This window comes from Moschus berezovskii, chromosome 1 (genome assembly GCF_049115385.1).
Source record: "Moschus berezovskii isolate FMDL1 chromosome 1, NW_MosBer_1.0, whole genome shotgun sequence".
Classification (NCBI taxonomy): domain Eukaryota; kingdom Metazoa; phylum Chordata; class Mammalia; order Artiodactyla; family Moschidae; genus Moschus; species Moschus berezovskii.
Genome location: NC_142460.1, coordinates 165,122,942 through 165,150,910, shown reverse-complemented (window position 1 = coordinate 165,150,910; position 27,969 = coordinate 165,122,942). Strand labels below are relative to the sequence as shown.

The window sequence follows — 27,969 nt, the reverse complement described above, 5'->3', positions numbered from 1 at the left end:
AAGGTTGACCCAAGAAGGTGGCTAAGCCCTATGGCTGCTGCTCATTGTCCCTCTGAGATGACCGTCCATAACGAGGGTGTGCTCCGTGGTCAGAAAATAAAGGTTTTCCCTCTGCAGAGCTATCTGGACTACATGGGTCAAACTTGGATCTGATGATAAAATACCTCCACACCTGGACAGGCAGGGGCTGCTTCCCTAATCCTCTCCTTCCCAGGTGATGTCACTGAATCCTCTTGAACACTCCTGTCCATTTCAGCTCAACATCTTCACTCTATAAACACTGGCATAAAAAGTTTGTGGGACAAGATTTTATACAACTGGCAAACATTTTGATTGGTTGGTTGACAAACCTGAAATATTCATCAAATATTGACCACTGGAGAAGGGCAGTAGTCCATTCAGGATGCATTTGTCTATAAAAAGCCCATTTATCGAGGCAGGGCAATGTTAGCTTGGCCCTTTTGGTATGCAGCCTTCTACCTGAATCTCGGCTGGCCAGCCAGAATACCTGTTCTTCGCATCATCTGAGTGGTTTATCTGTGGAAAGGAAAGAAAAGGATTTAATCTAACCATTCATCTAATCAACAATGCTTAATGTGCCAGCTGTGAGGAAAATCAGAAAAGAGGATCACTTCCTAGAATGGGATTTGCTCCAGCCTACTCAGTAGTCATGCATGGATGTGAGTGTTGGACCATAAAGAAGGCTGAGTGCCAAAGGATTGATGCTTTTGAACTGTGGTGTTGGAGAAGACTCTTGAGAGTCCTTTGGACTGCAAGGAGATCAAACCAGTCCATCCTAAAGGAAATCAAGCCTGACTGTTCACTGGAAGGACTGATATTGAAGCTGAAGCTCCAATACTTTGGCCACTTGATGCGACGAATGACTCATTGGAAAAGACATTGGTGCTGGGAAAGATTAAAGACAGGAGAAGGGGATGACATAGGAAGAGATGGTTGGATGCCATCACCGACTCAATGGACATGACTTTGAGCAGGCTCCGGGAGTTGGTGATGGACAGGGAAGCCTGGCATGCTGCAGTCCATGGGCTTGCACAGAGTCAGAACAACTGAGCTACTGAACTGATAATTGACTTACGTTTCAGGTACACTGCAAGGTGATTCAGTTATACATGTAAACATATATTATTTTTCAGATTTTTTCTGTTATAGATTATTACAAAATATTGATTATAGTCCCCTGTACTATATAGTAAACCTGTGTTGCTTATTGGATATCTATGAAATTCATCTATTTAAAGTGGTTTTTAATGGAAAAGTGGTTACTCAGTGGTTTTCAGTATATTCACAGAGACATGCAACCATCATCACACTCAATTTTAAAACATATTCTGGGAATTCCCTGGCAGTCTAGTGGTAAGGAATTGGTGTTTTCACTGCTAGAGCCTGGATTCAAACTCTGGTTGGGGAACTAAGATCCTGCAAGCCACATCCTGGCAAAACACAAACGAAAACATTTTCACCCCTGAAACAAGAAAGCACATCCCCACTGACTATGCCCCATAGCCCAGTCAGCTCCTAATCTACTTTCTCTCTCTGGGTTTTGACTGTTATAGAAATTTCATATACATGGAATCATACGGTATATGGCCTCTTGTATTTGGTTTTCTTCACTTAGTGTGTTTTCAAGGTTCACTCATGTCACAGCATATATCAATACTTCATTTCTTTATGTGACTGAATAATATTCCAATGTGCACTTATATCTATTTTATTTATACATTTTTGAGTCCATTCATCCAATCTTTGGGTTGTTTCTGCTTTTTTTGCTGTTAGGAATAACAGCACATTCCTGTGCAAGATTTTGTGTGAACATGCGTTTTTGTTCTCTTGGCTGTGCATCTGTGAGTGGAATTGCTCAGACACATGATAACTGTTTGAGAAGAAGGGATGTTTAACAACCACTCACCTTTTCTCTCGGAATTTCTTCAGGAAGTTCAAAGCCTTTTGCTGCCACAAACACCCAGCTGGACCTGAATCGCATGTTCCTGATCTCTTTACTTCCCAGGGCTTCTATGGCCTTCTTGGCATCCTCCTTCAGCCTGGGGGGATGCAAAGGGGAGAAGCCTGTGAATGTCTCACCTGCAGACTCGGGTGTGCACCCGAGAACACAGTCTGGTCCTGGGACAGGTTTCTAAAGCAGCACCTGCTATCCTGGGACACAGGGCAGGAGACAGATGTGGACACTGGCGGAGCGTGTCACATCTTTGTGTGCATGTGTGCTCAGTCGTGTCCGACTCTTTGCAACCCCATGGGCTGTAGCCTGCCAGGCTCCTCTGTCCATGGTGTTTCCCAGGCAAGAATACTTGAGTGGGTTCCATCTCAGGATCTTCCTGACCCAGGGATAGAACCTGTGTCTCCTGCATTGGCAGGCAGGTTTGTTACCGCTTGAATCATCCAGGAAGCCTCTAGTTACACATAAGGCCACATCCAGGACTCTTTGGAAAAGACCCTGATACTGGAAAAGATGGAGGGCAGGAGGAGTAGGGGACAACAGAGGATGAGATGGTTAGATGGAATAAAAAACTCAATGGATATGAGTTTGAGAAAACTGTGGGGGATAGTGGACAGGGAAGGCTAGAGTGCTGTAGTCCATGGTATCACAAAGAGTCAGACACAACTGAGTAACTGAACAGCAACAACAAAGTACCCTTTTAGATTCAATCTGGGCACAGAGTTTTAATTCTCAACTCTGAAAAGCCCTGGGTCTTATGGTCCAATTATCCTCACCCCCAAACAACATAATTTCCGGTCCTTGCTGCTGCCTGTTTACTGACCACAGAATAAAACAGACAGAAAATTCTGAGAGATGAAAACAAATGTCAAAACTGTATCTTTCACATTCACAAAAGTCAGTATCAAAAAAGAAAAACAAAACACCTAAACATCTTGAAAGTGAAAGTCGCTCAGTTGCGTTAGACTCTTTGGGACCCCATGGACTATACAGTCCATGGAATTCTCCAGGCCAGAATACTGGAGTGGGCAGCCATTCCCTTCTCCATGGGGATCTTCCCAACCCAGGGATTGAACCCTGCGTTGGTCTCCCACATTGCAGGCGGATTCTTTACCAGCTGAGCCACCAGGGAAGCCCTAAACAATCTTACTTTGTAGAAAGCTGCCATTTAGAGCTCACAAAGGAAAGAGGTCAGAAAGGAAAAGAAAAAAACAAGCTCAGAGTTTTCTAAGTGGGCTAAATCCAAGTTTTTCAAAGCATATGCTGAAGAATTTCCACCCGGGAAGATACTCTATTAAAGAAGATCTGAATTCAAACACATCTGGGAAATGTCTTGTTCAATAGTCCCATCTTGGGAAGTCACAGTGCAAATAAGCACCTTGAGGTTCTCGGAAGTTATGTGGTGAAGATGCACACGTTTACTTAAAAGAGCACACCTGGAGAAACAGCGAGCCAGGTCACTTTCTCTCTCATAAAAGCACTTATATGAGTGCACGTGTGTGTGTGTGTGTGTGTGTGAGTCCCTCTCTGTGTTTAGCTCTCTGGCCAACGGTTAGCTTTGCTATCTTATTTACTGTCAGTGATGAGTTTGTCTTGCTGCCTGGAAATAGTTCTTAGTTCTAGGATTCATGTGCTCCACCAGCTCATCATTTTTCCGGAAATGCAATCTGTTCATCGCGGCCTCCCATTCCTTTTCCCTGAAGAAGCCTCCTGTTCCTTGGAGCTCTGTTCTCTCCCAAAAGGTGTCCTGAGGGATCCTGACAGGGCTGCCACTCTGCCCTCCGCTGGCATCTCTGACTCTGACCCCTGCTGTGAAACAACTGTACACTCACCTGCTGCTGCCGTCATCGTGGGTTACCATGAAGAGCAGGGACTTCGAGGGGGCGTGCTGAATAAACTTTGTCATCGGTCCAGAGTTATCTGCCGGGTCAATGTACATCAGATTTAGGACCTTCTCCGTCAGCTGAGGCTGTGATCCTAGAGGTTGTTCTGCTCTCAGCTCTGCGCTCTGTGTTCTGAACACTCTGATTCTAGAGCTGTCTCTCCACCATGCACCTGATCCTCTGGTGCTCTCATAGTAAATGACCTGGGTTCTACAGTGGGGCCATGTGAGGTGGGCAGCACGATCAGATCATAAAGACTCTTACGGTTGACTCTCAAACCAAGCAGCAATGACTTCACAGAACAGGTGGGCTTTTCTCTACAATCACTGAGAAAGCACCAGACCTGGTGTGACCATCTTAGAGCTGAGTGGCCCCAGGACACTGAAGAGCAATAGGAGACATACACGCCTGACCCAGACAGGTAACTCTTTGCTAAGAGACCCCTCTGTTTCTTACAGGGAGAAAACAAAGGCTCAGCTCAAACCCCGGTATTTACCACTGGAGCTTGTTATTTATAGTTACGATCAAGTTTAACGACAGAGTGAAAACACAGCATTTCCAAGGGCCTTGGGATACTTCTTAATTGTTCCTCTCAATTATCTTTACAAACACTTGTTTCTGTTAATTCTCAGGGTTAAATAAAAATAACTGCAGTGGAGATTCAGAGCCCAGAATGGAGGGATCATTGGAGGAGGGTGGGCACATGGTCTCCAGAATCGCGCAGACCAAGCCCATCACAGGGAAGATGACAATATATATGATGACATTCAGGACTTGGTACTGAGCACGTTATTCTACATATCTGGTTTAAAACAGAAAGAGATGTTTTTTCTTTTCCTTTATCTGATGACGGAGCAGAAACAAAGTTCCAGGACAAGTGTGAGCAGAGAAGAGACACTCTCTAGATCATGCCTTCCAACTTAAATGTACACATTCAGAGACCACAAGGATTGTGTCAGACCATTCTAGAGTACCCATGTGCACTTCTGGCAGCTTTCTTGGTAGACAAAATAAGAACGTTTGACATTTTTGACTGTGGGTTTTTAATCTTAATTCATTTTAATTTGATATAATTCATTTTAAGTTTAAGAGGAAAAGAGTTTTCTTACCACCTTCGTACATATCGAAATACTGGGTTGCTATCACTTTCCCAGTCACATCTGGAAAGAAAGAAACAGCTTTTGAAAGAAGGTTCATGGAGACTCAGGGTGCATATGTGGTACTGCAGTTCTGAAAATGGGCTTCCCTGAAGGTGATGCAGGTTCAATGCCTGGGTCTGGAAGAGCCCACAGGGGAGGAAATGGCAACCTGCTCCAGGACTTTTGCCTGGAGAATCCCATGGACAGAGGAGCCTGGAGGTCTACAGCCCATGAGGTCAAACAGAGTTGGACACAACTGAGCGACTGAACAATAATACCAAAGTTCTGAGAATGGCATGTTCCTTCTTCCTGTCTTCTTGGAAGCATGATGCCTGGTCTCACCTGAAGGAAAGGCCTGCCTTCCCTGGAGGGGCCCCTGATGATGTGGGTCAGGAAGGCAGGGCTCCTCATCTGTCTGAAGCCTCCCTCCCGTCTGCTTCCAGTTAGACTCTCATCCATGCTCTTGCCTAGCGCACCTGCCTTTTCCTGAGAACACTGGGGCCCACCCTCAGCCCTTTCTACTCCCTCTGTGTATTTTCCTGCCTGATTATCAGAGCAGGCACACATTCCTCAGGTTCCTACAGCCTGGGATCACTGGAGTCTGTGCTCACCTTGCTCACAGGGACAGACACCACTGGTAACCCCTTTCCCAAACCTGCTACCGTCCTTACTGTCAGGGGTCCCAGTGGCAAAAGTGACAGGTGTTCTTTTCCAGGCCTAAGAGTAGGTCAGGCTCTGCTTCTCTGAGATCCGTTCATCAGATAAGATGGAACTGGTGTCACCCTCTGCTAGGTCACCAGGAAGCAGAGCAAACCTGAGGCCCAGCCCCAGGGTGTCTGTGTTCTCAGGTCTGCTGATCCTGTTTTAGCTCTGACCTCTGCAGGTCCTTCTTTGTTTTTCTTAAAGTCGTTTTAGATCCCACAGATATACACGAATACAGAATACTTGCTTTTCTCTTTCTGACTGGCTTCACTCTGGACGACAAACTCTAGGTCCACATGTCTGTGCAAATGACCCTATTTTGTTCCTTTCAGTGGCCATACCACACTTTCTTTATCCATTCATCTGTTGTTGGACATTTAGGACATAGATACAATACCATACGTAACATAAATAGCTAGTGGGACCCTGCTGTAAAGCACAGGAGGCTCAGCTAGGTGCTGTGTGACCTAGAAGGGTGGGAGGGAGAGGATACGTATACACACACAGCGGATTCACAATATCATACGGCAGAAACTAACACAGCATCACAAAGCAATTATACACCGATAAAACTTAGCAAATTTATATCTGATTTCATTTTTGAGGGGTAAGAATCACAAACTTGTAAAGTGAGGCATTGTAAAAATAGCTAAATATATACTCTTAAATGCATTAAAATAAAAACGTAGACTAGACCGTGTGCAAAAATCATAAAGAAACCCAAGGCACCACAGAATACCCAATCACAAAGCTTCTAGAGGTGTTTTAAAGAAAATGTTTAATAACTTACAGTTGACAATGGCAATGTTTATTCCTCTTGCAACATTCCCAGTCTTTTCTCCTATGAGCCTGAAATGTAAATAAGCATCAATCACAGAACTCTTTTCTCGCTGAGCAGTGAGAAGCCGTCTTTGTTCTACAAGATCTTCTCTTGGCAGAATTACTATTTATCCTTTGTCACTTATCATTTCCTTGTAGATACACACTGACTTTGGCCCAGATCCCTTGAAAGTCATCCCTACACTTGCTGTATGCATATCCATCCCCACACACATGTCTGTAGATGGAATCCCTCAGGGAATCTGGGAATTGTGTATAGTCTCATAATCTACACAGACAGCCAGGGAGAGAAACACCAGTGTTTGCTTAGCACAGCCTTTCTGCAAACACTCTCTCACTGAGGCTTTAACCTCCTCATGGGAGGGCATTCATTTTCCAACTATATAAATATGGAGAACAACCACCAGAAGAATGCATTAGGAGCCACAAAGTCTGGAGACAAACACACACCCACACATACTCTACCTGGTTACTTGCGTAGTCTAATGACAGTTTACCAGACCATGAACAAGGAGATGAGAAATGGGAAGAGAAAGGAGATGGCAAAGTGGAGAGATACTGAAGATGCGTGCTGGCTGGGCTTTGACAATGGATGGGATGTCAGAAACCCAAGAGAAGGGGCGGTGATGACTGACAGAGTCAGCCTGCTGCTGCTGCTGCTAAGTCACTTCAGTCGTGTCCGACTCTGTGTGACCCCATGGACGGAAGCCCACAGTCAGCCTGGCTGGCTGGAAAAAACGAGGTACAAGAGGTGAATGAAGAGAGCTGGGTCTGGCCCAACTCTGGTGTCAGCTCCTATCCATCCTTTTCTCCTCACTACTCTGACAGAGCGTTTGCTGATGCCCGGGAAGCCCTTGGCGTCTTGCAGTCCATGGAGTCACAAAGAGTCGAACATGACTGAACGACTGAACAGCAAAGAATCTTTTTATCCAACTGCAGAAAGTAACCCTGTTTATCTCCTTAAATAAATTCCTTTCACTACCTCACTTAATTGTTACTTTTAAATTGGAGAATATGAAACGCCCAGCTTCAAGGGGATTTTGCCTAACTGCTGCTGCTGCTGCTAAGTCACTTCAGTCGTGTCCGACTCTGTGTGACCCCATAGACGGAAGCCCACCAGGCTCCCCCGTCCCTGGGATTCTCCAGGCAAGAACACTGGAGTGGGTTGCCATTTCCTTCTCCAATGTGTGAAAGTGAAAAGTGAAAGTGAAGTCGCTCAGTCGTGTCTGACCCTTAGCGACCCCACGGACTGCAGCCTACCAGGCTCCTCCATCCATGGGATATTCTAGGCAAGAGTACTGGAGTGGCTTGACTTTCCTGGAAATGGGAAACATTACTGAAGACCTTGGGAATTGTGTGTGTGTGTGTCCATCTGTATGTGTACATGCATCCTCTGTCAAATTTTAGAATCAATGATATGATAGCTTCATAAAAAGAATTTGAAAGCTGTCCTCCTCTTTCCGTGTTTTAGAACAGTAAATATGGTCCTGGAATATTCTGTTCCTGACATGCTTACCTAAAGTCCCCGTGGATCTTCCAAACTAAGTCCTTTTGCAGAGAGTAGCTTTTAGGGGGCAATTTCAGAGAATATCCTATAATGATCTGAAGAAAGAAAAAAATGGGTAATATAAACCTATTCTCTCATAGGGAAAATTTTTAAAATGGAACTTAAAAAAGAAGAAAGAAAATCTGCTAAAGTATACTAGATTACCTAAGAAGTAGTAAAGCATTCTTAGGCCAAGATTTTTGAGAAGGCTAAATTTCAAGGTGGTGAGACCAGCATTTAAAGTCACTTTAACACTAGGAGCATTTGCTGATTTCAGAGAAAGTACAAAAGATGAGTAGCATTTCTGACAGCCATCTGAGGCAAAGAGGACAAAGGTTAGAAGCCAGGGCCAACCAAAAGGGAGGCCCTGATAAATCCTCCACGTTTGTTTGGGTTGGGGTCAAAAAGAATTGAATCCTAAAAGTGAAAGTTAATCAGAAAAAAAATAAGAACTTGCATAGCTGTGGTGCAGTTTTAAGTCCAATGAGTGGCTCAGAAAAATAAATCTCATTCCTTAACATATATTCAGATCATTCTGATCTGCTAAAGGTTCTGCATCCCTGACAGAAACAAACAAAAAATCCTCAGTAGAAGAAGATAATACCATCTAATGCCTCAATAAAAAACAAAATAGACAACAACAAAACCCAAAGCAAAGCAATTTATCGAATGCACTGTCTGGCATACTGCACGTAAAGAGAGAAGCCAACATAAGGAAAAACCAACACAACCAAAAAAAAAAAAAAAAACTGGTGATAAGGACAGACTCATGGACTCCAAATAGTAGAATTATCAAACAGACTTCCAAACAACCATACTTAATATGTTCAAGAAGACGATAGAGAAGACTGAAAATTTCAGAACTGGAAACTACAAAAGAAAGATTAGAAAAATAAAGTTCTGAAAATAGAACATTTAAAATTAATAACTTAACAGCAGATTATACTCAGTAGAAAAGAGAATTAGGGAACTGAAAACAGCCCTGTCCACAATGAAGGGGAGAGACACAAAGATGGAAAACAATAAATGGAGTGTATTCTACAGAGAACCTAGTAATCAAGTCTGGTATATGTTTCATCGAAAGTCTTAGAAGTATGGGAGAAAGTGAATGGGGCAGAAGATTCAATGACGAAGAATTTGTTAAATGTGATGAAGGACTTCAGTAGGCACATATTTAAGAAGCCAAATAAATTCCAAAAAGATAAAGCAACAAAAACAATGAACAAAGAAGGTGCAAGTACTAAAAACTGCAGACAAGGAAAAAAATCTTAAAGCCAATCAGACAGGGGGAAAAAAAGACAGTTACTTTCCCATTATCAGCTTTTAGATTGTTGGTTGACCTCTCAACAGAAACAATAGAAGCCAGAAGACAATGGAATAGTATCTTGAATGAGTTGAAAGAAAAATAATAGCCAACTCACCACAGGAAAAAAAAATCTTTTAGCAATGAAGATGAAATAAAGATATTTGAAAAAGACATAAACTTAGAAAATTCTCCACCAGCAAACCATTCAGTAGCTTTTGCTCTGTGTCTTCTGCTGTAACAAACTTTATCTGTAGTATTAACTCTTATTTAGTCTTATGAGTCCTAGTCATTGAAACTAAGGGTGTTTATGCCCCACCCCCCAATACTCAATTAAAATATATGCACATATGCAGCAAAAGTATGAACAGAACTATTTATAGCATCATGATTCATCACAACTCCAGAGTAGAAATGACCCAAATGACATTCAACAGGAGAATGAATAAATAAATTGTACTATATTTATGCAATTCATTATTATACAGTAATGCAAATCAACTGCTTTTATATACTAGCAACAAACAATTGGAAATTAAAATTTTAAATTTATTTTGTAGGTTTTAATTTAAAAAATATGAACAATAGCATAAAGGTGTGAGATGTTTAGAGATTAAAAATGGCAAAAGGTCTGTAAGATACATACACTGAATAATATAAACCATTACTGAGACAAATTAGATTTAAATAAATGGAGCTGAGTAAAAGACTCAATATTACCAAGATGACAATTTCCCCCAAATTATCTGGAGATCCAATGCAATCTTAATTAAAAAAAAACCAGTTGGCTTTTTGTATAGACACTTATCAGTCAGTCAGTCAGTTCAGTCGCTCAGTCGTGTCCGACTCTCCGCGACCCCATGAATCAAAGCACGCCAGGCCTCCCTGTCCATCACCAACTCCCGGAGTTCACTCAGACTAATATCCATCGAGTCAGTGATGCCATCCAGCCATCTCGTTCTCTGTCGTCCCCGTCTCCTCCTGACCCCAATCCTTCCCAGCATCAGAGTCTTTTCCAGTGAGTCAACTTGTCCCATGAGGTGGCCAAAGTATTGGAGTTTCAGCTTTAGCATCAGTCCTTCCAATGAACATCCAGGATTGATCTCCTTTAGAATGGACTGGTTGGATCTCCTTGCAGTCCAAGGGACTCTCAAGAGTCTTCTCCAGCACCACAGTTCAAAAGCATCAATTCTTCGGCGATCGACTTTCTTCACAGTCCAACTCTCACATTCATACATAACCACGGGAAAAAACATAGCCTTGACTAGATGGACCTTGGTTGCAAAGTAATGTCTTTGCTTTTAAATATGCTATCTAGGTTGGTCATAACTTTCCTTCCAAGGAGTATGCGTCTTTTAATTTCATGGCTGCAATCAGCATCCACAGTGATTTTAGAGCCTCCAAAAATAAACTCTGACACTGTTTCCACTGTTTTTCCATCTATTTCCCATGAAGTGATGGGACCAGATGCCATGATCTTTGTTTTCTGAATGTTGAGCTTCAAGCCAACCTTTTCACTCTCCTCTTTCACTTTCATCAAGAGGCTTTTGAGTTCCTCTTCACTTTCTGCCATAAGGGTGGTGTCATCTGCATATCTGAGGTTATTGATATTTCTCCCAGCAATCTTGATTCCAGCTTGTGCTTCTTCTAGCCCAGCGTTCCTCATGATGTACTCTGCATATAAGTTAAATAAGCAGGGTGACAATATACAGCCTTGACATACTCCTTTTCCTATTTGGAACCAGTCTGCTGTTCCATATCCAGTTCTAACTGTTGCTTCCTGACCTGCATACAGGTTTCTCAAGAGGCAGGTCAGGTGGTCTGGGATTCCCATCTCTTTCAGAATTTTCCACAGTTGATTGTGATCCACACAGTCAAAGGCTTTGGCATAGTCAATGAAGCAGAAATAGATGTTTTTCTGGAACTCTCTTGCTTGCTCCACGATCCAGCGGATGTTGGCAATTTGATGTCTGGTGCCTCTGCCTTTTCTAAAACCTGCTTGAACATCTGGGAGTTCACGGTTCACATATTGCTGAAGCCTGGCTTAGAGAATTTTGAGCATGACTTTACTAGCATGTGAGATGAGTGCAATTGTGCGGTAGTTTGAGCATTCTTTGGCATTATAAGTTAACTCAAAAACTCACGTGGAAAGAGAGTTTCCACAGAGGATTCAATAGAGAAAGACAGTGTGATGAACACATGGTGGTAGAACAATTAGTTAGCCATGTTTTTAAATGATTACGATACATATTTCAAATCATTTACAAAAAAAATTCAAAATGGATATATCATCTTATATAAAGTGAAAACCTAAAACTGTCAAAATTCCAGAAGTTTAAAAGAAACTTTGGAGTACTTTGGAGAAAAAAATTGTGACCTTGGGTTAGACAGAACGTATTTAGATATGCCATGAAAAACATGTTCTGTAGAAGGAAAAAAACCGGTAAATTAGATTTCATTAGAATTAAGACTCTCTGGGCTTTGATAAACACAGTGAGGAGAAGAACACAAGACACAAAATGGGAAAATCTGTATGCAAATCTTATATTTAATAAAGAGCCTGAATACAAAATATATAAAGAAACCTCAAAATTAATAATAAGAAAACAACCCAATTAAAGATGAGCTGATTTGAATAGGTATTTCACAAAATAAAATACACTTACAACAAATAAACACATGAAAAGAGGCTCAACATTATTAGTAATTAGAGAAATGCAAATTTAAACCACAATCTGCACACCTATTAGAATGTCTAAAGTAGAAAGACTGACCATACCAAGCATTGGTGAATATAGTGGCTAAACTGTAACCCTTATACATTGGTAGGGAATTAAAATGGTATGTTCACTTTGCTTTAAATATTTCACTCCAGTATTCTTCTTGCTTGCATGGCTTCTGTTTGCTTGCATGATTTCTGAAGAAAAGTCTGATGTAATTCTTATCCTGTTCTTTTACAGGTAAGGTGTTTTTTGTTTTGTGGCTATTCCCACCTCCCTGGCTAGTTTCAAGATTTTCTTTTTGTCTTCAATCTTCTCTAGCTTGAATACAGATTACTTAGGTGTACATTTTGGGGTATTTATCCTACTTGGAATTCTCCGAGCTTCCTGAATCTGTGGTTTGGTGTCTGTGTCTAATTTTGAAAAGTTCTCAGCTGTATTACTTCAAATATTTGTTTCTTTCTCTTGTCCTTTTTCTGGTACTCTTATTACATACATTATACTTTTTGAAGCTGTCCCACAGTTGTTGGATGTTCTCTTCTTTTTTGTTTATCCAAGTTTTTCTTTTTTTTTCTTCCCCTTTTCTCAGTTTGGGAGGTATTACTGACATATTCTAAAGCTCACCGATTCTTTCCTTGGATGTGTCTAGTCCACTAATGAGCCCATCAAAGGTGTTCTTCATTTCCACCTTTTCCTTTTGATTCTTCCTTGGGATTTCCATGTCTCTGCTTACATTACTCATTTGTTCTTGCTTTCTGTCCACTTTTTCCATGATAGCTCTTAGTATATTAACCATAGTTGCTTTAATATTCCTTTTGTGTTAATTCCAAAATCTCTGCTATATTTGGATAAGCTACTGATGCTTTTTATGTCTCTTTAAATTGTTGTTGTTTTTACTTTTAATAAGCATTGTTATTTTTTGCTGAAAGCCAGACATAGATAACTTGGTGTTTAACATGAACTTTATGTTCATCTGGCAAGGAGCTGGGTTGTCTTTACTACCTGCTACAGCTATGAGTGTCAGAGGCTAACATTTCTCCCTGCCTTGTTGAGTATCCCTATAGGCTTTTTAGACCCTGATGCTGGGAAAGATTGAGGGCAGGAAGAGAAGGGGGCGACAGAGGATGAGATGGTTAGATAGCATCACTGACTCAATGGAAATGAATTTGAGCAAGCTCCAGGAGATTGTGAAAGACAGGGAAGCCTGGTGTGTTGCAGTCCATGGGGTCACAAAGAGTCAGACTTTACTTAGGGACTGAACAACAATAGACTCTTCGACACTGGGTTTGAGACTTTCAGTTCTTCTCTGCTTTAATCTTTTGTTATTTTACAGGAGCCCTATTATATGGTAATGAGATGTCAGATGAGGCCATGTTCTCTAGTCATGTGACGAGGTCTCAGTCTCTCAGTGAGCCTGTGCCCCTGTGTTGAGGCCTTCACAAGTGCCCTTATTTTTTCTTTCACTCCTTAGGTGAGACAGAAAGGCCAGAGAGGCCTGGAGTTGGGTATTTTCCTCCCCAACACAAGTTGCTACTGCTGCTGCTGCTAAGTCACTTCAGTCGTGTCCGACTCTGTGTGACCCCATAAACGGAAGCCCACCAGGCTCCCCTGTCCCTGGGATTCTCCAGGCAAGAACACTGGAGTGGGTTGCCATTTCCTTCTCCAATGCAACACAAGTTAGCCTTTGTTAAAATCTACATTGGTTAGACTCTGGTAAAACCTCTTCCCTTGAAGGCAGGCTATTGTTAAGGAGAACAGAACACTGTGAACTATTTCAAAAGGGCTGTTTTTCCACTGGCTTCCCTAGAAGTTCAGCTGGTAAAGAATATGCCCCAATGCAGGAGACCTTGGTTCAGTTCCTGGGTTGGGGAAGATCTCCTGGAGAAGGGATTCCCTTCAGTATTCTTGGACTTCCTGGTGGCCAAGTTGGTAAAGAAGTGAAAGTTTCTTAGTCATTTCTGACTCTTTGTGACCCCATGGACTATACAATCCATGGAATTCTCCAGGCCAGAATACTGGAGTGGGTAGCCTTTCCCCTTCTCCAAGGGCTCTTCCCAACCCAGGGATTGAATCCAGGTCTCCTGCATAGCAGGTGGATTCTTACCAGCTGAGCCACAAGCGAAGTCCAAAAATACTGGAGTGGGTAGCAGATCCCTTCTCCAGCAGACCTTCTGGACCCAGGAATTGAACCAGAGTCTCCTGCATTGCAGGCAGATTCTTTATCAACTGAGCTATCAGGGAAGCCCTAGTTGGTTAAGAATCTGTCTGCAATGCAGGAGACCTGAGTTTGATTCCTGGGATGGAAAGATCTCCTGGAGTGGGAAATGGGAACCCACTTCAGTATTCTTGCCTGGAGAATCCCCATGGACAGAGGAACCTGGCAGGCTACAGTCCATGAGGTTGCAAAGAGTCAGACACTACTGAGCGACTTAGCACAGCACAGCACAGCACAGCACTTTTCCACTCCTACTGTCAGAAGCTCAAGGGGATTTTTTTCTTTGATCTTCACTCAGAAAGCCTGGTAGGGCTCTTGGAGGAAAAACTCAGGAAGGCCTAGGAGCTCCTCCAAGGCTTGGCTTCCAGGAGTTAATCTCTCAAGCTTGTCCAAGCTCAGTCTCCAGCAGTTAGTAATTTCACCTTTAAGGGTTCCTACCTAATGCTGGCTCCAGCTGAGCTCTCTGCTCCAGGTAAGCTGTGATTCTATGAATCTGCCTGTCTCTCAAGTTTTCAGGGTAGTGGTTTGCCCTGTGATCTCAATTCTTTTGTATGTACATGTTTTTAATATACAGCATAATTTGGGGTTTTTGTGCTATGATTCAATCTAAGAATCACCTTCTTGGAAGTTTATAGGCCACTTATTAACATGTGAGATATATTTGGGTTTTTTTGTATGTGTGTGATGCCTTTATACTTGGGTTGTTTTCATTGCTTGTCAAATATTTAAACTTTTGCTTTCCCTATATGGGGTGTATTTGCTTTGTTAAAGGTCCTATATTAACTAAAGCATGGACATCCTTAGTCATTCAGTCATGTCCAATTCTTTGTGACCCCATGGACTCCTGTTCATGGGAGTTCCCAGGCAAGAATGCTGGAGTGGGTTGGCATTTCCTACTCTAGAGGATCTTCCTGACCCAGGGGTTGAACCCATGTCTCTTGTGGCTCCTGCACTGGCAGGGAGATTCTTTAGCACTGGGCCACCTGGGAAGCCCAAACTAAAGCATGTTGTGCTGTGCTTAGTCACTCAGTCATGCCTGACTCTTTGTGACCCCATGAACTGTAGCCCACAAGGCTCCTCTGTCCATAGGAATTCTCCAGGCAAGAATACTGGAGGGGCTTGCCATTCCCTCCTCCAGGGGATCTTCCCAAACCAGGGATCAGACCCAGCTCTCCTGCATTGCAGGTGGATTCTTTACCATCTGAGCCACCAAGGAACTCATGGATAAGCATGTTTAAAAAAGGTGTCTAAAAAATAAAAAGCAAAGTATGGAGAACAGTTTTATAACACAAAAGGTCTAACTACCTTAATACACAAAGAAATCAATTTTAGAAGCCCAATGATAGGAATAAAATGGGCAAGAGATATGAACAGTTCACAGGACATATCATCCTCCGTCAGTACCTGCAGAGTTGGTTCCAGGATTTGCCATGAATACCCAAATCCAAGTGCTCAAGTTGCATAGCTGACCCTTGTAGCTGCCAGATCCACATCAGTGGATTCAACCAAGCACTGATCATAGACATAGAGGGGGAGAGCTGACATACAGCTAGCTGTTTTTTAGCACGAAAAGACCCTGGATTCACTTGGGTTCATTCACAGCAAGAGTGATGAGAGTAAAACACTGGTCTGAGATGAACGTTCTTCTCTTGGAATGGAAAAAAATCAAAATATGGGTCAACATGCTTTATTGGACAGACTAGGAGGAAGCAACCATTCTCACTGTGTTTATCTGAGTCCTCTAGTGAAACAGAGCTAAATACCAAGAATTTTTATTGGGAAAATACCTGGAGAGAAGATGACAGGGGAGGGGTTAACAGGGATGGTGGGAAGACCCCAACTCAAGCCTGACTCCAAGGGGAGGAAAAGCTGGGGTGGACACGGCCCAGGCTGCTAGGTAGTCTCAGGAGGTTTCAGCAAGTCCTCTGGACATCTGAGACCTCAACCTGGCCTTCAGCTCAGCTTGTGTTTCCCAGGAATGGAGCTTCCTGCTTCTGGGTTCTGACAAGGGTTATTATCTCTTTGGTCAAAATCTACTCAAGCCCTCCAAGCTCTTTTTCATATTTTTAAAAATAATTTTATTCATTTATTTAATTTTCAACTGTGCTGGGTCTTAGCTGCTGTACAGACTTTTCTCTAGTTGTGGCAAGTGGGAGCTACTCTCTAGTTTCGGTGTGTGGGATTTTCACTGCAGTGGCTTCTCTTGCTCTGGAGCACGGGTTCTAGGAAGCTCAGGCTTCAGCTGTCATGGCTCCCGGGCTCTACAGCACAGGATCAATTCGGACTTAGTTGCTCCTCAGCATGTGGGATCCTCCCAGATCAGGGATTTGAACCTGTGTCTCCTGCAATGCTGAAGTTCACGAGGTCGCAAAGAGTTGGACACGACTGAGTGACTGAACAACTCCTCCATTGCCAGGTGGATTCTTTACCACTACTGAGCCACCAAGGAAGCCCTGCCCTGAAGTCTTTTTAAGCTAGGCTTGACTTTTGGATAAACTTCAGTGTTTATCTTCACATTGTCCAATTTTAGTAGGAATTCAGATTAAGTCAGTTTAAAGGTGTGGTTAAACATCCCACCTTTGATATCTGATCATCACCCACATAAAATCAGTTTCCTTATCCTCCTAGCCTCCAGGTGATGTCTGATCACCCTGGCCTGCCTTTAGCAAGAATCTCGTTAGCCTGTTTATCCAGAATGCCCTAATCCTGGTGCTTCCTCTTGGTAGTCTTCCATCCATGGTCTCCACTCTGCCTCCTGGCTCTCACTTCTTGCCCACGATGTATCTGGAGCTGAATCCTATCTCTCACCTTCACTGCAGGACCTCACGGCAGTCGTCCCCACATCTACTGACATCACCCCCTTGAATAAGTCTGCCTGGACATTTTCACAAAGTGTCATGAATATTTTTTTTCTGTAACAGTCCTCAGTCACTGGCTGGAAGCAGCCAGGGGAAGCCTGGTCTCCAGCAAACCTGCTAGGGATCTCAGAATGCAGAAGCTGGAACTCTTCCTCAGTGAACTTCCTGCCACTAGAAATCTGAGAAGTACAATCTCACAGTCACCTCACTCAAATGTAGTTGGAGGGACAGTTGCTTAATTCCAGGCAATGACTTAACAAAATTCAAAGTGGATGCTATTTATACAGTGCTGTGCTGTGCTTAGTCATGTCCCACTCTGCGACCCCACGTACTGTAGATCGCAAGATTCCTCTGTCCATGGGATTCTCCAAGCAAGAATACTGGAGTGGGTTGCCATGGCCTCCTCCAAGGGCTCTTCCCATCCCAGGAATCGAACCCAGGTCTCCTGCATTGCAGGCAGATTCTTTACTGTCTGAGTCACCAGGGAAGCCTGTGAATACTAGAGTGGGTAGCCTATTCCTTCTCCAGGGGATCGTCCTGACCTCGGAATCAAACAGGGGTCTCCTGCATTGCAGGTGGATTCTTTACCAGCTGAGCTACCAGGGAAGCCCATTTATATAGTAACACAATTGCACTCATCTCACACGCTAGTAAAGTCATGCTCAAAATTCTCCAAGCCAGGATTCAGCAGTATGTAAACCATGAACTCCCAGATGTTCAAGCAGGTTTTAGAAAAGGCAGAGGCACCAGAGATCTAATTGCCAACATCCGCTGGATCATGGAGAAAGCAAGAGAGTTTCAGAAAAACATCTATTTCCGCTTCATTGACTATGCCAAAGCCTTTGACTGTGTGGATCACAATAAACTGTGGAAAATTCTGAAAGACATCGGAATACCAGACCACCTGACCTGCCTCTTGAGAAACTTGTATGCAGGTCAGGAAGCAACAGTTAGAACTGTACATGGAACAACAGACTGGTTCCAAATAGGAAAAGGTGTACGTCAAGGTTGTATATTGTCACCTTGCTTATTTAACTTCTATGCAGAGTACATCATGAGGAACGCTGGGCTGGAAGAAGCACCAGCTGGAATCAAGATTGCTGGGAGAAATATCAATAACCTCAGATATGCAGATGACACTACCCTTATGGCAGAAAGTGAAGAGGAACTCAAAAGCCTCTTGATGAAAGTGAAAGAGGAGAGTGAAAAGGTTGGCTTGAAGCTCAACATTCAGAAAACAAAGATCATGGCATCTGGTCCCATCACTTCATGGGAAATAGATGGAAAAACAGTGGAAACAGTGTCAGACTTTATTTTTTTGGGCTCCAAAATCACTGCAGATGCTGATTGCAGCCATGAAATTAAAAGACGCTTGCTCCTTGGAAGGAAAGTTATGACCAACCTTGATAGTATATTAAAAAGCAGAGACATTACTTTGCCAACCAAGGTCCGTCTAGTCAAGGCTATGGTTTATCCCGTGGTCATGTATGGATGTGAGAGTTGGACTGTGAAGAAAGCTGATCGCTGAAGAATCGATGCTTTTGAACTGTGGTGTTGGAGAAGACTCTTGAGAGTCCCTTGGACTGCAAGGAGATCCAACCAGTCCATTCTAAAGGAGATCAATCCTGGGTGTTCATTGGACGGACTGATGCTAAAGCTGAAACTGCAATACTTTGGCCACCTCATGGGACGAGTTGACTCACTGTAAAAGACTCTGATGCTGGGAAAGGTTGGGGGCGGGAGGAGAAGGGGACGACGGAGAATGAGATGGCTGGATGGCATCACTGACTCTGTGGACATGAGTTTGAGTGAACTCCGGGAGTTGGTGATGGACAGGGAGGCCTGGCGTGCTGTGATTCATGGGGTCGCGGAGAGTCGGACACGATTGAGCGACTGAACTGAACTGAACTGAACTGTAGTAAGTATGCAGTAATCAATAAGTCTATACTCAGCCAAACTGTCAGTTGATTGTGAGTGGGAATGAATACACTTTAAACATGCAGAATCTTTAAAAAACATTACCTCCCCTTGTACCCTTTTCTCAAGATGTTACTGGAAGGCGTGTTCCAGCAAAACAGGGTGAAAACTAAGAAAGTGGAAGGTACTGTGTCCAGGAAACAGGGGCTCCGACCGCAGAGATGGAGACAGAGGTCGTCCAGAGTGGTGTTAGAGAGGGGTCCCGGGATGACAGACACACAGTGGCTTCAGGACCACCTGGCTGATTGGAGCAGAACAGAAGCTTCACAAGGTGAAGTTGACAAATACCTGATGTGAGAGATTTATTTTAACTGGAGGAAATTTAGGGATTAAATTGACGTTAAATTCATGGAAAACCAAGGGAGCCAACCATAAACAAAACGTAATTATTGTATACAACATGCTTCAGTCGTGAAGAACCATTGCTTCATCCTATTAGGAAAAACCTAACGAGAGGCTAGAGTTCGAATATATCCTGAGACGGACCCTCATAGCCACATAACCAAAACTTAAAACCTTCCTGACATCCCCCAAATGCTCACTCTGACCTTAAACAAAACCTACACTTTCCTCATGTCAGCATGACCTTGCAGTTATGAACAAGTCATCTCATGCAATGCAAAGACATGTAAGTTTCTAGTAACAAATCACACTAGAAGACAAGGCACTTATTCATTCAAGATTTATAAACCCAGTCGTGAGCGCTGGGAGCCACACCTCCTCACCACCTTCCAGCTGGAGTATCCTTGTTTGCCAGAAGTTGGGTTCTCACTTGGTAAAATATTCCAATCAAGTAAAGGTCTCTGAATTTTATGCTCACAGTCATAATCATGTAAAGGCTGAATTTTGCTCACACTACGATGAGAGTATAGTGCCTAAATCAGAACAATGGTAAGGAAAGAGGACAGGAATTGTGTGGTACAGTAGAAAGAGAGCTGACCGACTGGGGCAAGGCAGCAGATAAAACAGGAAAATGAGGGTGTGGTATAATCTTGCTGATCAGAGGCAGGGATGTGAGTGAGCAGGGAGCACTGCTGACAGCTGGAGGAGCTGTTCCCGGGGCAGGTGTGCCTGCAGGTGCCCAGATCATGACATTTGTTGGGATGAAGGAAATGCAAAAAACAAACAAACCAACAAACAAACCAAAATACTTGTCATTCTACACAAACTCGCATCTTTTCTATATAAGACAATGAGGTCTCTACAACCTGAACTGTCTGTTCCAGGAGTCAGTAACGAGAAAATACAATGCTAAACCCACAAACAAGTGTCTCGGCATCTGGCCTTATTTATTCCTGTTCCTTTTAATTTGCTTTTATTTCTGCTTATCTTGCTTTATTCTGCATTGAATTCTGAAAAACATCTCGAATCTTGTTGGAAGCAGGCAAGCTACCTTTCGGTGCTACACAGTCATAGAAAGATTTAGTGGTTCCTTTAGACTACTGGATTCAAGGTGGTCCACTCAGCAGATGCTACGTTCACCAGGGTGGAATCCTGGTTCTGTCACTAATAGCTGTGTGACAGGGCCCAGGAGACCGGACCTCTCACCTTCCTGTGACTCGTTTTCTTGTCAGTATCATGGGAATCACAATGGTAACTACCTCAGAGGGAGTCATGTGAAGTTAATGTTTAAGTGAGGTGCTGTGTGCCAGGCAGGATGATATACTCCTACGTCATGGTCTGGAGAAGGTGTCCGGCACTGTGGAGCAGGGTGACTCCCAGGTTCTGGGGTCTGAGCTTGACTAACCCTCTTCTGATGATGTGATTCTAGATAAGCGACCTGACCCCCTGTCCCCAGGCCTCCCAGGTTTTCCTACCTCTTCCTTTCCAAGGGATCCTGCTAAGTTTTCAACCTATCTCACTGACAATCCTGTTCATTAGGCCATCACCTCTGAAATTATATCAATTAGTTAAGTTCAGTTCAGTCGCTCAGTTGTGTCCACTCCGACTCTTTGCAACCCCATAAACTGCAGCACGCCAGGCTTTCCTGTCCATCACCAACTCCTGGAGCTTGCTCAAACTCATGTCCATCGAGTCAGTGATGCCATCGAACCATCTCATCCTCTGTCGTCCCCTTCTCCTCCTGCCTTTGATCTTTCCAAGCATCAGTCTTTTCCAGTGAGTTAGTTCTTCCCATTAAGTGGCCAAAGTATTGGAGCTGTAGCTTCAGCATGAGTCCTTCCAATGAATATTCAGGACTGCTTATATGCAGAGTACATCATGAGGAACGCTGGGCTGGAAGAAGCAGAAGCTGGAATCAAGATTGCCGGGAGAAATATCAATAACCTCAGATATGCAGATGACACTACCCTTATGGCAGAAAGTGAAGAGGAACTCAAAAGCCTCTTGATGAAAGTGAAAGAGGAGAGTGAAAAGGTTGGCTTGAGGCTCAACATTCAGAAAACAAAGATGATGGCATCTGGTCCCATCACTTCATGGGAAATAGGTGGAAAAACAGTGGAAACAGTGTCAGACTTTATTTTTTTGGGCTCCAAAATCACTGCACATGCTGATTGCAGCCATGAAATTAAAAGACGCTTACTCCTTGGAAGGAAAGTTATGATCAACCTTGATAATATATTAAAAAGCAGAGACATTACTTTGCCAACAAAGGTCCGTCTAGTCAAGGCTATGGTTTTTCCCGTGGTCATGTATGGATGTGAGAGTTGGACTGTGAAGAAGGCTGATCGCCAAAGAATTGATGCTTTTGAACTGTGGTGCTGGAGAAGACTCTTGAGAGTCCCTTGTACTGCAAGGAGATCCAACCAGTCCATTCTAAGGGAGATCGATCCTGGGTGTTCATTGGAAGGACTGATGCTAAAGCTGAAACTGCAATACTTTGGCCACTTCATGCGACGAGTTGACTCACTGGAAAAGACTCTGATGCTGGGAAGGGTTGGGGGTGGGAGGAGAAGGGGACGACCGAGAATTAGATGGCTGGATGGCATCACCAACTCTGTGGACATGGGTTTGAGTGAACTCCGGGAGTTGGTGATGGACAGGGAGACCTGGCGTGCTGTGATTCATGGGGTCGCAAAGAGTCGGACACGACTGAGCGACTGAACTGAACTGAACTGATTTCCTTTAGGATTGACTGATTTGATCTCCTTGCAGTCCAAGGGACTCACACAATTACCATACAGCATTACCATCAGTTCAGTTCAATTTAATTCGGTTGCTCAGTCATGTCCGACTCTTTGTGACCCCACGGACTGCAGCACGCCAAGCCTCCCTGTCCATCACCAACTCCTGGAATTTACTCAAACTCATGTCCATTGAGCCAGTGATGCCATCCAACCATCTTTCATCCCCTTCTCCTCACACATTCAATTTTTCCAAGCATCAGGGTCTTTTCCAATGAGTCAGTACTTTGCATCAGGTGGCCAAAGTATTGGAGTTTCAGCTTCAATATCAGTCCTGCCGATGAATATTCAGGACTGATTTCCTTTAGAACTGACTGGTTTGATCTCCTTGCAGTCCAAGGGATTCTCAAGAGTTTTCTCCAACACCACAGTTCACAAGCATCAATTCTTTGGCACTCAGCTTTCTTTATGGTCCAACTCTCACATCCATACATGACTATTGGAAAAACCATAGCTTTGAGTAGACAGACCTTTGCTGGCAAAGTAATATCTCTGCTTTTTAATATGCTCTCTAGGTTGGTCATAGCTTTTCTTCCAAGGAGTAAGTGTCTTTTAATTTCATGACTACAGTCACCATCTGCAGTGATTTTGGAGTCCCCAAAATAAAGTCTGTCTCTGTTTCCATGGTTTCCCCATCTATTTGCCATGAAGAGATGGGACCAGATGCCATGATCTTAGTCTTCTGAATGTTCACCTTTAAGCCAACTTTGTCACTCTCTTCTTTCACTTTCATCAAGATGCTCTTTAGTTCTTCACTTTCTGCCATAAAGGCGGTGTCATCTGCATATCTGAGGTTATTGATATTTCTCAAGGCAATCTTGATTCCAGCTTGTGTTTCATCCAGCCCAGCGATTCTTACGATGTACTCTGCATATAAGTTAAATAAGCAGGGTGACAATATACAGCCTTGATATACTCCTTTCCTTATTTGGAACCAGTCTGTTGTTCAATGTCCAGTTCTAACTGTTGCTTCCTGACCTGCATACAGGTTTCTCAAGAGGTAGGTCAAGTGGTCTGGTATTCCCATCTCAGAATTTTCCAGTTTGTTGTGATCCATACAGTCAAAAGCTTTGGCATAGGCAATAAAGCAGAAAGAGATGTTTTTTTCTGGAACTCTCTTGCCTTTTTGATAATCCAACGGATGTTGGCAATTTGATCTCTGGTTCCTCTGCTTTTTCTAAAACCAGCTTGAACATCTGGAAGTTCACAGTTCACATACTGTTGAAAGAATTACCATGGACATTGGCAAACTCTATTCTCACCATCTATACCGAGGTTCTTTTTCTTTTTTTATTGAAGGATAATTGCTTTACAGAGTTTTGTTGTTTTCTGTCAAACTTCACCATGAATCAGCCATAGGTATACATATATCCCCTATCTTTTGAACTTACCTCCCATCTCCCTCCCCATCCCACCCCCCTAAGTTGAGACAGAGCCCCTGTTTGAGTTTCTTGAGTCATGCAACAAATTCCCATTGGCTATCTATTTTACATATGGTGAAGAATTGATGCTTTTGAACTGTGGTGTTGGAGAAGACTCTTGAGAGTCCCTTGGACTACAAGGAGATCCAACCAGTCCATTCTAAAGGAGATCAATCCTGGATGTTCATTGGAGGGACTGATGCTGAAGCTGAAACTCCAATACTTTGGCCACCTAATGCGAACGAGTTGACTCACTGGAAAAGACTCTGATGCGGGGAGGGATTGGGGGCAAGAGGAGAAAGGAACGACAGAGAATGAGATGTCTGGATGGCATCACCGACTCTGTGGACATGAGTTTGAGTGAACTCCAGGAGTTGGTGATGGACAGGGAGGCCTGGCGTACTGTGATTCATGGGGTCGCAAAGAGTCGGACACGACTGAGCGACTGAACTGAATGTAAATTTCCATGTTACTATTTCCATACATCTCACCCTCTCCTCCCCTCTCCCCATGTCCATAAGTCTATTCTCTATGTCTCGTTCTCTGTTGCTGCCCTGCAAATAAGTTCTTCAGTAACATTCTTCTAGATTCTGTATATATGTGTTAGAATATGATATTTATCTTTCTCTTTCTGACTCACTTCACTCTCTATAATAGGATCTAGGTTCATCCACCTCATCAGAACTGACTCAAATGTGTTCCCTTTTATGGCTGAGTAATATCCATTATGAGTAATACACCAGATGGTCAACACCAAAATCAGATTGATTATATTCTTTGCAGCCAAAGATGGAGAAGCTCTATACAGTCAGCAAAAACAAGATCAGGAGCTGCCTGTCACTCAGATCATGAACTTCTTATTGCCAAATTCAGACTTAAATTGAAGAAAGTGGGGAAAACCACTAGAGCATTTAAGTATGACCTAAATTAAATCCCTTACGATTATACAGTAGAAGTGAGAAATATATTTAAGGGACTAGATCAGATAGAGTGCCTGATGAAATATGGACAGCGGTTTGTGACATTATACAGGAGACAGGGATCAAGACCATCCCCAAGAAAAAGAAATGCAAAAAAGCAAAATGGCTGTCTGAGGAAGCCTTACAAATAGCTGTAAAAAGAAGAGAAGTGAAAAGCAAAGGAGAAAAGGAAAGATATAAGCATCTGAATGCAGAGTTCCAAAGAATAGCAAGGAGAGATAAGAAAGCCTTCCTCAGCGATCAGTGCAAAGAAATAGAGGAAAACAACAGAATAGGAAAAACAAGAGATCTTTTCAAGAAAATTAGAGATATCAAGGGAGCATTTCATGCAAAGATGGGCTCGATAAAGCACAGAAATGGTATGGACCTAACAGAAGCAGAAGATATTAAGAAGAGGTGGCAAGAATACACAGAAGAACTGTACAAAAAAGATCTTCACGACCAAGATAATCACGATGGTGTGATCACTCACCTGGAACCAGACATCTTGGAATGTGAAATCAAGTGGGCCTCAGAGAGCATCACTACGAACAAAGCTAGTGAAGGTGATGGAATTCCAATTGAGCTATTTCAAATCCTGAAAGATGATGCTGTGAAAGTGTTGCACTCAATATGCCAGCGAATTTGGAAAACTCAGCAATGGCCGCAGGACTGGAAAAGGTCAGTCTTCATTCCAATCCCAAAGAAAGACAATGCCAAAGAATGCTCAAACTACCGCACAATTGCACTCATCTCACACACTAGTAAATTCATGCTCAAAATTCTCCAAGCTAGGCTTCAGCAATATGTGAATCGTGAACTTCCAGATGTTCAAGCAGGTTTTAGAAAAGGCAGAGGCACCAGACATCAAATTGCCAACATTCGCTGGATCATGGAGAAAGCAAGAGAGTTCCAGAAAAACATCTATTTCTGCTTCATTGACTATGCCAAAGCCTTTGACTGTGTGGATCACAATAAACTGTGGAACATTCTGAAAGAGATAGGAATCCCAGACCACCTGACCTGCCTGTTGAGAAACCTGTATGCAGGTCAGGAAGCAACAGTCAGAACTGGACATGGAACAACAGACTGGTTCCAAATAGGAAAAGGAGTACGTCAAGGTGTATATTGTCACCCTGCTTATTTAACTTCTATGCAGAGTACATCATGAGGAACGCTGGGCTGGAAGAAGCACCAGCTGGAATCAAGATTGCTGGGAGAAATATCAATAACCTCAGATATGCAGATGACACCACCCTTATGGCCGAAAGTGAAGAGGAACTCAAAGGTCTCTTGATGAAAGTGAAAGAGGAGAGTGAAAAGGTTGGCTTGAAGCTCAACATTCAGAAAACGAAGATCATGGCATCTGGTCCCATCACTTCATGGGAATTAGATGGGGAAACAGTGGAAACAGTGTCAGACTTTATTTTTTTGGGCTCCAAAATCACTGCAGATGCTGACTGCAGCCACGAAATTAAAAGACGCTTACTCCTTGAAAGGAAAGTTATGACCAACCTAGATAGCACATTAAAAAGCAGAGACATTACTTTGCCAATAAAGGTCCGTCTAGTCAAGGCTATGGTTTTTCCCGTGGTCAGGTATGGATGTGAGAGTTGGACTGTGAAGATGGCTGATCGCCGAAGAACTGATGCTTTTGAACTGTGGTGCCGGAGAAGACTCTTGAGAGTCCCTTGGACTGCAAGGAGATCCAACCGGTCCATTCTAAAGGAGATCAATCCTGGGTGTCCATTGGAAGGACTGATGCTAAAGCTGAAACTCCAATACTTTGGCCACCTCATGCGTCGAGTTGACTCACTGGAAAAGACTCTGATGCTGGGAAGGATTGGGGGCAGGAGGAGACGGGGACAACAGAGAATGAGATGGCTGGATGGAATCACCAACTCGATGGACATGAGTTTGGGTGAACTCCGGGAGCTGGTGATGGACAGGGAGGCCTGGCGTGCTGTGATTCATGGGGTCACAAAGAGTCGGAAACGACTGAGCGACTGAACTGAACTGAACTGATTCTTGCCTGGAGAATCCCCTCCCTGATAGACAAGCCTGGCAGGCCACAGTCTACAGGGTCACAAATAGTCGGATAAAGCGACTACCAAAGTGACCCTGTGCACACGGATGAAAGCCTTTCTTTTTTGCCTGTGGCAGCTCTGCCCCAGTGAGAGTTGAGCATGAAGGTGGTGCAGCTGCTTGACTTGAGGTGACCCTGGCGGCACCAAGTGTGCGGGTTCACAGACTGCCTCCACCGCAGGAGTTATGGCCCTATTAGGGTCTTTTTCTGAGCCTCCTGTAGCTGGCGATCAGAAGGCCTCTTTGGCCAGTGTTCCTCCATAGCTCTGCCCATTCAGACACTTAGAGTGCTCCCTTGCCTGGGGTCCTTCTCTGTTGTTTGGTGCATCAGGCACATAGAGGAGCCCCCCTGACTGGGGTCCTAGTTTGTAAATCGGCGCATCAGGCACTTAAAGGAGCACCCTGGGTGGGGTCCTGCTCTGTAGTTCAGTGCATCGGGCGTTTGAATCTCTATTGTTCACCTGCCAGTGCTGGCAGTGTGGAGAGAGAGAGGCTATGGTGATGGCTCCACCCCCTACATGTGATTCAGCAGTATCGCCTTGCTCCCATGGCTGCCCGGCTTTTCTCCAGAGGCATTTCCCACCACAATCTCTTCCCTCACAGCCCCTCAACCCATCTCTCCGCAGTCATCAGCATCCCTCGCCCTGGGATTGCTCCACAGTCCCTAAACTCCAGCTCCCAGCCGCTGCGTCTTCCAGAGGACCTGCGTCCCCGTCTGGGGTACGTATGCCTGCAGCAAGGACCGTCTGATTCTCATTCCATTTAGGTTGCCGAAGATCAGCTTTTCACTCTCAGCCCTAAATGTCTCTCCTCTGACTCAGACAAATAACCCGATGTGGGGATCGGACCCCTGCTTCGGTCCCTCACCTGCCGAGGTCCAGTCCTACTAACACTCCTGTTTCTCCCCCTAGTTCCTTTGCCCTACCGAGTTTTGTGTGGGTCTATATATTCTTCTCCACTGGTCAGGCACTCCTGCCAACTCTTGGCTGGTGATCCACATGCATTTCTGTGTCTGACGGTGTATTCCTGATGTATCCGTGCAGAGAGATGTGCTCCACGCCCACCGACTCTTCTGCCAGCTTGTTCTCTCCTACACCAGTGGTCCTTAATGGGGTGGGGAGTAGGATTATGCCACCTTGGGGACCTGTGACAATATCTGGGATGAGTGCTGTTGTCATAGCCAGAGGGAGGGGGGAAGGTTCTGTG

The 27,969-nt window shown here is 43.8% G+C and overlaps 1 protein-coding gene across 2 annotated transcripts in view; it reads right to left on the bottom strand.

The window, feature by feature from the left end:
• Positions 1-293: 293 nt before the first annotated feature.
• The window catches only part of FAM3B (FAM3 metabolism regulating signaling molecule B), a 93,813-nt gene continuing 66,137 nt past the window's right edge, over positions 294-27,969 (bottom strand). For both annotated transcript variants that reach the window (XM_088840809.1, XM_055414323.2), the window contains exons 4-8: positions 6,487-6,545; positions 4,965-5,015; positions 3,805-3,892; positions 1,928-2,060; positions 294-537 (exon numbers count right to left, since the gene is read on the bottom strand). In XM_088840809.1, coding sequence (XP_088696935.1) covers positions 448-537; positions 1,928-2,060; positions 3,805-3,892; positions 4,965-5,015; positions 6,487-6,545 — 421 coding nt within the window. In that variant the 3' untranslated portion in view covers positions 294-447. The remainder of the gene's footprint in view (positions 538-1,927; positions 2,061-3,804; positions 3,893-4,964; positions 5,016-6,486; positions 6,546-27,969) is intronic.